The sequence below is a fragment of the Tribolium castaneum genome, chromosome 6, assembly GCF_031307605.1.
Source record: "Tribolium castaneum strain GA2 chromosome 6, icTriCast1.1, whole genome shotgun sequence".
NCBI lineage: Eukaryota > Metazoa > Arthropoda > Insecta > Coleoptera > Tenebrionidae > Tribolium > Tribolium castaneum.
In genome coordinates, this window is record NC_087399.1 from 15917929 (window position 1) to 15928873 (window position 10945).

Here is a 10945-nt window from a genome sequence, read left to right on the forward strand (position 1 = left end):
CTCCTTTTTCTTCTAATAAAATATTGGACCCAATAAATTAAGTGTATTTTAAATCACAAGACATTTTCTGTTAAAGCACTTTTTTTTTAAATATTAATTATTTTCAAACTTATATCTCGCTTATGGTTAGTCCTACATAAAAAATGCAAATAATTATTTTGTAGGAAATTTTATCAGCTTTAATTTTAGTAAAAAGATAACAATTGATAGGAGTAACTGTTTTTGAGATATAAGCAAGAAACTGTTACCTTAATTAACCGCTTGCATATAAGCAAATTTAGTAATATTAGTATTATTATTATTAATGTTATTGTTATTAATATGACGACTAAAAACGACTCTCAAGACTTTGGTGACTTTTATGTCTTCTCTTTTTTCCTCTACTAAAGTGTTAGACTTAATTAATTTAGTTTAATTTCGGTTTTTCAAACATTTTATTTATTTTTATTTTTATAGGAGTAACTGTTTTCGAGATATAAGCAAAAAACCAATAAGAAAACTGTAACTGTTACTGAACAAAAATGTAATTCAGTTTTCAATGTTTGAGACAAAGACAAAAATACAGCATTTAAAATCGACTCTGAAGACTTTAGTGACTTTTATGCCTCCTCCTTTTTCTTCTAATAAAGTATTGGACCCATTAAATTAAGTGTATTTTAAATCACAAGACATTTTCTGTTAAAGCACTTTTTTTTTAAATATTAATTATTTTCAAACTTATATCTCGCTTATGGTTAGTCCTACATGAAAAATGTAAATTACTATTTTGTACAAAATTTTATCAGCTTGCTTTAATTTTAGTAAAAATTTAAAAATTGATAGGAGTAACTGTTTTCGAGATATAAGCAAGAAACCAAAAAACTGTTACCTTAATTAAGCGCTTGCATATAAGCAAATTTAGTAATATTAGTATTATTATTATTAATGTTATTGTTATTAATATGACGACTAAAAACGACTCTCAAGACTTTGGTGACTTTTATGTCTTCTCCTTTTACCTCTACTAAAGTGTTAGTCTTAGTTTAGTTTAATTTCGGTTTTTCAAACATTTTATTTTAAAGCAAATTTTTGTTAAAGATTATTTATATCCAACTCTATAACTCGCTTATGGTTGGTCCTACAAAAAAATGCAAATAATTATTTTGTAGGAAATTTTATCAGCTTTAATTTTGAAAAAAAGATAAAAATTGATAGGAGTAACTGTTTTCGAGATATAAGCAAGAAACCAAAAAACTGTTACCTTAATTAAGCGTTTGCATATAAGCAAATTTAGTACTATTAGTATTATTATTATTAATGTTATTGTTATTAATATGACGACTAAATACGACTCTGAAACATTTAGTGACTTTTATGTCTTCTCCTTTTTCCTCTACTAAAGTGTTAGACACAATTAATTTAGTTTAATTCCGGTTTTTCAAGCATTTTATTTTAAAGCAAATTTTTCTTAAATATTATTTATATCCAACTCTATAACTCGTTTATTCTTGGTCCTACAAGAAAAATGTAAATAACTATTTTGTTGGAAATTTTATCAGCTTTAATTTTGAAAGAAAGATAAAATTTGATAGGAGTAACTGTTTTCGAGATATAAGCAAAAAACCAATAAGAAAACTGTAACTGTTACTGAACAAAAATGTAATTCAGTTTTCAATGTTTGAGACGAAGACAAAAATGCAGCATTTGAAAACGACTCTGAAGACTTCAGTGACTTTTATGTTACCTCCTTTTTCTTCTAATAAAGTATTGGACCCAATAAATTAAGTGTATTTTAAATCACAAGACATTTTCTGTTAAAACACTTTTTTTTAATTATTAATTATTTTCAAACTTATATCTCGCTTATGGTTAGTTCTACATGAAACATGCAAATAACTATTTTGTAGGAAATTTTATCACCTTTAATTTTGGTGAAAAAGTAAAAATTCTTAGGAGTAACTGTTTTCGAGATATAAGCAAGAAACCAAAACACTGTTACCTTAATTAAGCGCTTGCATATAAGCAAATTTAGTACTACAAGTATTGTTATTATAAATTTTATTGTTATTAATATGACGACTAAAGACAACTCTAAGACTTTAGTGACTTTTATGTCTCCTCCTTTTTTCTCTACTAAAGTGTTAGACACACTTAATTTAGTTTAATTTCAGTTTTTCAAACATTTTATTTTAATGCAAATTTTTGTTAAATATTAAAAACTATTAAATGGCTTAGATTGCCTAAAAACACAGATCACACATGATCTTTTGCATAGAAATGAGAAAACGCTCATGTAACACACAAAATAAGCTCCATTTTTCCTTATTAAAAGTATTATTATTATTATTACTTTTGTTACTATTACTATTATTATTATTATTATTATTATTATTGTTATTATTATTATTATTATTAGTATTATTATTATTATTATTATTATTATTATTATTATTAACTTTTGTATAGTAAATGTTTTTATACCAGTTTTAAAATGAGTTATTAATTTTAGCCAATTTCTTGCCTAAAAACTATCAAATGGCTTAGATTGCCTAAAAACACAGATCACACATGATCTTTTGCATAGAAATGAGAAAAGCTCATATAACACAAAATAAGCTTCATTTTTGCTTAGAAAACTAAGCTTACTTTTATTACTACTATTATTATTATTTTTATTATTATTATTATTATTACTATTATTTTTATTATTATTATTACTATTATTATTATTATTATTATTATTATTATTATTATTATTATTATTATTATTACTTTTATTACTATTATTATTATTATTATTATTATTATTAAAAACCGATTATAACTTTTGTATAGTAAATGTTTTTATTGTATTTTAAATCACAAGGCATTTTCTGTTAAAGCACTTTTTTTTAAATATTAATTATTTTCAAACTTATATCTCGCTTATGGTTAGTCCTACATGAAAAATGCAAATAACTATTTTGTAGGAAATTTTATCAGCTTTAATTTTAGTAAAAAGATAAAAATTGATAGGAGTAACTGTTTTCGAGATATAAGCAAGAAACCAAAAAACTGTTACTTTAATTAAGCGCTTGCATATAAGCAAATTTAGTAATATTAGTATTATTAATATTAATGTTATTGTTATTAATGTGACGATTAAAAACGACTCTTAAGACTTTGGTGACTTTTATGTCCTCTCCTTTTTCCTCTACTAAAGTGTTAGTCTTAATTTAGTTTAATTTCGGTTTTTCAAACATTTTGTTTTAAAGCAAAATTTTGTTAAAGATTATTTATATCCAACTCTATAACTCGCTTATGGTTGGTCCTACAAAAAAATTCAAATAACTATTTTGTAGGAAATTTTATCAGCTTTAATTTTGAAAAAAAGATAAAAATTGACAGGAGTAACTGTTTTCGAGATATAAGCAAGAAACCAAAAAACTGTTACCTTAATTAAGCGTTTGCATATAAGCAAATTTAGTACTATTAGTATTATTATTATTAATGTTATTGTTATTATTATATTTCGCGCCTCGTCCTCTAGATCACTATGTAGTATACCCATTTCCGTTAGATGGTAGCACACACTTCAAAGCAAATAAATTTGCGCGCCCTGTCACCTGATACTCCCTCTCGCGGCGCTTTGTCATTACTCATTTGTGTGTCGGATGGTGCACATCGTTTTCGGAAAATGGGTAGTAAAAAACGGAAACGCAGTTCGTCTTCGAGCTCATCGGACTCGTCGGAGGGCTCTGACCTGGTCGTCATTCGCAAACAACTCAAGAAGGCCCTAAAAGACGTCAAACGCCTTACCGGTAAGAAAAGGTTGAAAGAAAATCGCCGCCATTATAGTACACGTAACCAACCACGTGGAAGCGATACCAGCTCAAATCGCTCCTCAAGCAGCAAGGGGGAACGTTCCACATCTCCGGACTCGGAGAAATCAGTGCAGGGTGAGTCTCAGAAATTATTTTGAAGGTTACAGTGCCTGTTGCACGACTTTTCATTACGTAACTCAACGAGTTTTGAGTAACCTACAGAATGGAATCACATCACACTCAACGAGTTTTTGAGTGTTCAATGCGACTGTAAGTTGGACTCAACGAGTTTTGAGTACCCAATGCAATGCAAATAACTCAACGAGTTTTGAGTCTCCAATGCTATGCAATTGTCTCAACGAGACTTGAGTAACTTGCATTGACGCAGACGGGCGGGAGCCTCACTCAACGAGTTTTGAGGAGGGCGCGAATATTACCCAGTCTTGGACTCTTCCGTCCTTGTTTCAAATCCAGTCAACGAGTTTTGATTGGTAACTTGTGCCCAACGAGTGTTTCCTTGGTTTTTCCCGTTATTTTTGCCCTTGGGATAACGAGAGCTAACCTTAAACCTTGTTGTCCTCTTCCAGGGAATGAGGAGGATAAAACCCTCAAGAAATTGCCGCCAGAAATCCGGAAAATGCTGGGATCTCAAAGCCCCCCATCGGAAATGATGGGAAAACCCATTCACGAAGAAGTGGCGCAAGTTTGGGAGCAAACCTTGCAGAAAGGCCTGGACACGGAAGAAATCAAAGATTTGTTACAAAAATATCCTCCAATCGCAAATTGTAAGTTGGTCCAAGCCCCAAAATTGAATGCGGAAGTGAAAAGGGCCATAACGCAGCAGCATTCCGAACGGGACGAGAGACTTGCCCACGTGCAAGCTCAATTGGGCGCCGCAATGGGGGCGGTTGGTACTGCCCTTACTTTCTGTCTTCAAGAAGAAGGAGGGACCACCTCACAGCTAATCGAGTTACTGGGTGACGCGGGGAAACTCCTGGCCTCCGTCCACTTTGCTGAGTCCCAATCCCGTAGAATCCTGGCTTCAGCAGGCATTAATAAAACCTTTAAATCAACACTGACGGAAACACCGGTCGACGGGTGGCTTTTCGGTGATAACCTTAGCGAGCGTATGAAGACGACTCGCGCCCTCGAAAAGACATCCGAGGAATTAAAGATACCTAAAGCAAAGATCAACACCGGAAAGACTCAATATAATTTAAACTCGAAGAGTCTGCCTCGCCAATACTCCCAGAGCCGAGGCAGACACAATCAATCGCGGAGCAAACGACAACCGAAGACGGGGAGAGAAGACCAAACGCGACGCAATCCTTATTATCGGCCTCGAACGTCGAGAACCGAACCTCCGAGGAGGAAACATTAAAGGTAGGGTCGTACTGCGGTCGCTTAAAGTTTTTCACCGATCAATGGCGTCAAATAACTTCGGACCCTACCATTTTATCATGGACACAGGGGTACGCCATACCCTTTCACCAAAAACCGTATCAAGAAAGACCTCCAAAAGAACGCGACTGGTCTTTCAAGGAGAAATCTATCCTTCAAGTTCAGCTAAACAAATTACTAGATTGTGGAGCAATTCGGCAGTGCACGGCCGAGCCAAAGCAGTTTGTATCAAATGTTTTTCTTGTGCCCAAGAAAAACGGTGCTAGTAGGTTAATTCTTAACCTAAAACAGCTCAATCACTTTGTAGAAACCACCCACTTTAAAATAGAAGACCACAAGGTGGTTTGCAAATTGCTTTCTCGAAACTGCTTTATGGCGGTGATAGATCTTAAAGATGCTTATCATCTCATTCCCATCCAAAAGTGCCACAGAAAATATCTTCGCTTTACCTTCCTAGGTAGACTTTATGAATATACCTGTATGCCGTTCGGCCTCAGCACAGCACCGTATGTCTTCACCAAATTAATGAAACCCCTAGTAGCGTATTTAAGATCTCACAATCTTCTGTCGGTCTTATACCTCGACGATTTCTTGCTAATGGATAACTCATATTTGCAAAGCTTACACAACATATCAATGACCTGCAAAATGTTGGAAGGACTGGGTTTTCTTATTAACTATGAAAAGAGTCAATTGACTCCCAATCAGACAGTTCGTTATCTCGGTTTCATCTACGACAGTTCCAATATGACGGTGAGACTTCCGCTAGACAAACAACAATGTATCACTAAGCTTGCAAAGAAGGTTAAAAGACAGTCGCAATGCTCAGTTAGGGAGTTCGCAAAAATGATTGGTACGTTAGTAGCTGCATGTCCGGCTATTAGCTATGGTCAGTTGTATACAAAGTCATTAGAACGAGCTAAATATTTAGCGTTGAAGAACACTCACGGCAATTACAGTCAAATTATGTTCATTCCGCAATATGTTAGGGAGGATCTTAACTGGTGGGAGGTCCATATTTCTTCCCGCAAGTCTCTTTTGCCCCCAAAATTTGTACTAGAAATTTTTAGTGACGCCTCGCTCTCAGGCTGGGGGATCTTTTGTGGAGGGGAGTCCACACATGGTCATGGAATGAAAAAGAAAGATCAAAACATATTAATTTTCTGGAGCTGTTGGCAGCAAGCTTTGGTCTCAAATGTTTTGCTAAAAACCTATCGGGGTGTTGCGTTCTTCTGCGGATTGACAATACTACAGCAGTCGCCTATATTAACAGAATGGGGGGTGTTAAACACCCACATCTTCATGCGTTGGCCAAAGAAATTTGGCAGTGGTGTGAAGAACGAAAATTGTGGATATTTGCATCCTATATCAAATCCTCTCATAACACCGAAGCCGATTGGGAGTCTCGGCGGTTATCTCCGGAAACAGAATTTGAATTGGCACCATACGCCTTCAGAAAGATTTGCACATTTTTCCAAATTCCCGAAGTCGATTTATTCGCGTCTCGCAATAATACTAAGTGTAGAAGATTCTTTTCCTGGTTCCGAGACCCAGAGGCAGAAGTAGTGGATGCCTTTACGGTCCCCTGGACAGACTTAAAATTTTATGCTTTTCCCCCCTTCTCCTTGGTAGCTCATTGTCTACAAAAAATTGTTTCTGACCGAGCACGAGGCATTCTAGTGGTGCCATACTGGCCAACACAGCCTTGGTTTCCAATTTTTACATCACTTCTCAGAAAAGAGCCAATTTTCTTTGAACCCGATACTAACTTACTCCTTACTTCACACAGAGTACCTCACCCTCTGCATCAGAAGCTTTCCCTGGTGGCAGGACTCTTGTCGAAAAAGGTTTAAGGAAACAAGGCGTCCCTCGCGAAGCTACGAAGATAACCCTGTCTTCCCTCGCCAAAGGCTCTCTGAAACAATACACCTGCGAGCTAAAGTTATGGTGGGAGTTCTGCCAAAGGAATGGTCACAACTGCTTGGACTTCACGGTTCAAAACATTTTAACGTTCCTATCCTGTCGTTTTCATCAAGGAGCTTCGTACAATACGCTAAACACGTGCCGCTCTGCACTGGCCTTGCTGTTATCACCCGAAGTGGGGAAGGATCATCGTATAAAGCGTTTTCTGAGAGGGGTCTACAGAATAAAACCCTCGAAACCCAAATATGACGTAACGTGGGACCCCGCAGTGGTCTTAGATTATTTCGAACGCTTGGGGGCCAACCAAGAGTTGAGTTTGGAGCTCATAACACGGAAATTGGCTACTCTTATGGCGCTTGTCACTGCCCACCGAGTACAAACATTGGCTGCTATCAGAATTAATAATATCCTTTTCTCTGCGGAGGGAGTAGAAATTAGAATTCCTGATGTCATTAAAACATCTGGTCCCCACAAATTTCAACCACTGCTAAGACTCCCGAAATTTAAGAAAAAACCGCTGCTCTGTGTCGTTAGTACTCTTTCATGTTATCTCGAAAGAACCGAGCTGCTCCGGTCGTCTGGTGAGACTCGACTGTTTTTGACCCACCGGAAGCCATTTCATCCAGCATCAACGCAGTCTCTGAGTCGATGGATTAAAATGGTGCTAGCAGAAAGTGGAGTGGATACCTCAATATACACGGCGCACAGCACCAGACACGCAGCCACTTCAGCTGCTGCGCGAAAAGGGATAAGCCTCGATTTAATTAGGAAAACAGCCGGGTGGTCAGCAACCTCGAGAGTTTTTGCGACATTTTATAATAAGCCTCTCATTCATAAAGAGATTTTCGCCAATGCAGTTCTCACGTGAACCCTATGAATATTCCTTTACATTTTATACTTAAGGATTGTTCTTTTTGTTGTAATGCTACCTTTACCAATCTTGTAATTTCTTGTAACAATATAGAAAATTATTGAGAAAACGAGATGTGCTTGTTGCAACAGCTTTAAACATCTACATAGTGATCTAGAGGACGAGGCGCGAAATATAATTATAAAATTAAACGAACTTACCCAAGTGAAGTTCAATTTTAATTATATGAAGCGCCTCGTCCGAATAGATCACTCCCTCCCGATCTATACAGACCCAATTTTTCCCGTGATCTATTCAGTGTTGCAACATCACCGACAGCTTTGAAATAATGACAAAGCGCCGCGAGAGGGAGTATCAGGTGACAGGGCGCGCAAATTTATTTGCTTTGAAGTGTGTGCTACCATCTAACGGAAATGGGTATACTACATAGTGATCTATTCGGACGAGGCGCTTCATATAATTAAAATTGAACTTCACTTGGGTAAGTTCGTTTAATTTTATAAATATGACGACTAAAGACGACTCTGAAACATTTATTAACTTTTATGTCTTCTCCTTTTTCCTCTACTAAAGTGTTAGACACAATTAATTTATTTTAATTCGGGTTTTTCAAGCATTTTATTTTAAAGCAAATTTTTGTTAAATATTATTTATATCCAACTCTATAACTCGTTTATGCTTGGTCCTACAAGAAAAACGTAAATAACTATTTTGTTGGAAATTTTATCAGCTTTAATTTTGAAAGAAAGATAAAATTTGATAGGAGTAACTGTTTTCGAGACATAAGCAAAAAACCAAATAGAAAACTGTAACTGTTACTGAACAAAAATGTAATTCAGTTTTCAATGTTTGAGACGAAGACAAAAATGCAGCATTTAAAAACGACTCTGAAGACTTCAGTGACTTTTATGTCACCTCCTTTTTCTTCTAATAAAGTATTGAACCCAATAAATTAAGTGTATTTTAAATCACAAGACATTTTCTGTTAAAACACTTTTTTTTAATTATTAATTATTTTCAAACTTATATCTCGCTTATGGTTAGTTCTACATGAAAAATGCAAATAACTATTTTGTAGGAAATTTTATCACCTTTAATTTTAGTGAAAAAGTAAAAATTGATAGGAGTAACTGTTTTCGAGATATAAGCAAAAAACCAAAAAACTGTTACCTTAATTAGGCGTTTGCATATAAGCAAATTTAGTACTATTAGTATTATTATTATTAATGTTATTGTTATTAATATGACGACTAAAGACGACTCTGAAACATTTAGTGACTTTTATGTCTTCTCCTTTTTCCTCTACTAAAGTGTTAGACACAATTAATTTAGTTTAATTCAAGTTTTTCAAGCATTTTATTTTAAAGCAAATTTTTGTTAAATATTATTTATATCCAACTCTATAACTCGTTTATGCTTGGTCCTACAAGAAAATTGTAAATAACTATTTTGTTGGAAATTTTATCAGCTTTAATTTTGAAAAAAAGATAAAATTTGATAGGAGTAACTGTTTTCGAGATATAAGCAAAAAACCAATAAGAAAACTGTAACTGTTACTGAACAAAAATGTAATTCAGTTTTCAATGTTTGAGACGAAGACAAAAATGCAGCATTTAAAAACGACTCTGAAGACTTCAGTGACTTTTATGTCACCTCCTTTTTCTTCTAATACAGTATTGGACCCAATAAATTAAGTGTATTTTATAAATCACAAGACATTTTCTGTTAAAACACTTTTTTTTAATTATTAATTATTTTCAAACTTATATCTCGCTTATGGTTAGTTCTACATGAAAAATGCAAATAACTATTTTGTAGGAAATTTTATCACCTTAATTTTGGTGAAAAAGTAAAAATTGATAGGAGTAACTATTTTCGAGATATAAGCAAAAAACAAATAAACTGTTACCTTAATTAAGCGCTTGCATATAAGCAAATTTAGTACTACTAGTATTGTTATTATAAATGTTATTGTTATTAATATGACGACTAAAGACAACTCTAAGACTTTAGTGACTTTTATGTCTCCTCCTTTTTTCTCTACTAAAGTGTTAGACACACTTAATTTAGTTTAATTTCAGTTTTTCAAACATTTTATTTTAATGCAAATTTTTGTTAAATATTAAAAACTATTAAATGGCTTAGATTGCCTAAAAACACAGATCACACATGATCTTTTGCATAGAAATGAGAAAACGCTCATGTAACAAACAAAATAAGCTCCATTTTTCCTTATTAAAAGTATTATTATTATTATTACTTTTGTTACTATTACTATTATTATTATTATTATTATTATTATTGTTATTATTATTATTATTATTAGTATTATTATTATTATTATTATTATTATTACTATTATTTTTATTATTATTATTACTATTATTATTATTATTATTATTATTATTATTAATATTATTATTATTAAAAACCGATTATAACTTTTGTATAGTAAATGTTTTTATACCAGTTTTAAAATGAGTTATTAATTTTAGACAATTTCTTGCCTAAAAAAACAGATCACAGATGATCTCTTGCATAGAAATGAGAAAACGCTCAGATAACACAAAATAAGCTTCATTTTTCCTTAGAAAAACTAAGCTTTAATTTAGAAAGAAATTCATTATTATAAGTATTATTATTATTATTATTATTATTATTATTATTATTATTATTATTATTATTACTTTTATTACTATTATTATTATTATTATTATTATTATTAAAAACCGATTATAACTTTTGTATAGTAAATGTTTTTATTGTATTTTAAATCACAAGGCATTTTCTGTTAAAGCACTTTTTTTTTAAATATTAATTATTTTCAAACTTATATCTCGCTTATGGTTAGTCCTACATGAAAAATGCAAATAACTATTTTGTAGGAAATTTTATCAGCTTTAATTTTAGTAAAAAGATAAAAATTGATAGGAGTAACTGTTTTTGAGATATAAGCAAGAAACCAAAA

At 32.9% G+C, this 10945-nt stretch overlaps 1 protein-coding gene across 1 annotated transcript; it reads left to right on the plus strand.

Moving 5' to 3' along the window:
- Positions 1–3540: 3540 nt before the first annotated feature.
- LOC135266546 (uncharacterized) lies at positions 3541–8089 on the plus strand. The gene is made up of 3 exons (XM_064357500.1): positions 3541–3917; positions 4370–5165; positions 6973–8089. The coding sequence occupies exons 1-2, from the start codon at positions 3656–3658 to the stop codon at positions 5161–5163; spliced, it is 1056 nt and encodes a 351-aa protein (XP_064213570.1). The 5' UTR covers positions 3541–3655; the 3' UTR covers positions 5164–5165; positions 6973–8089.
- Positions 8090–10945: the final 2856 nt, after the last annotated feature.

Coding starts and splice junctions, on each gene's coding strand:
- LOC135266546 (XM_064357500.1), top strand. CDS start 3,656: ATGGGTAGTAAAAAACGGAAACGCAGTTCGTCTTCGAGCTCATCGGAC. Junction 3,918..4,369: donor CTCGGAGAAATCAGTGCAGG/GTGAGTCTCAGA, acceptor GTCCTCTTCCAG/GGAATGAGGAGGATAAAACC.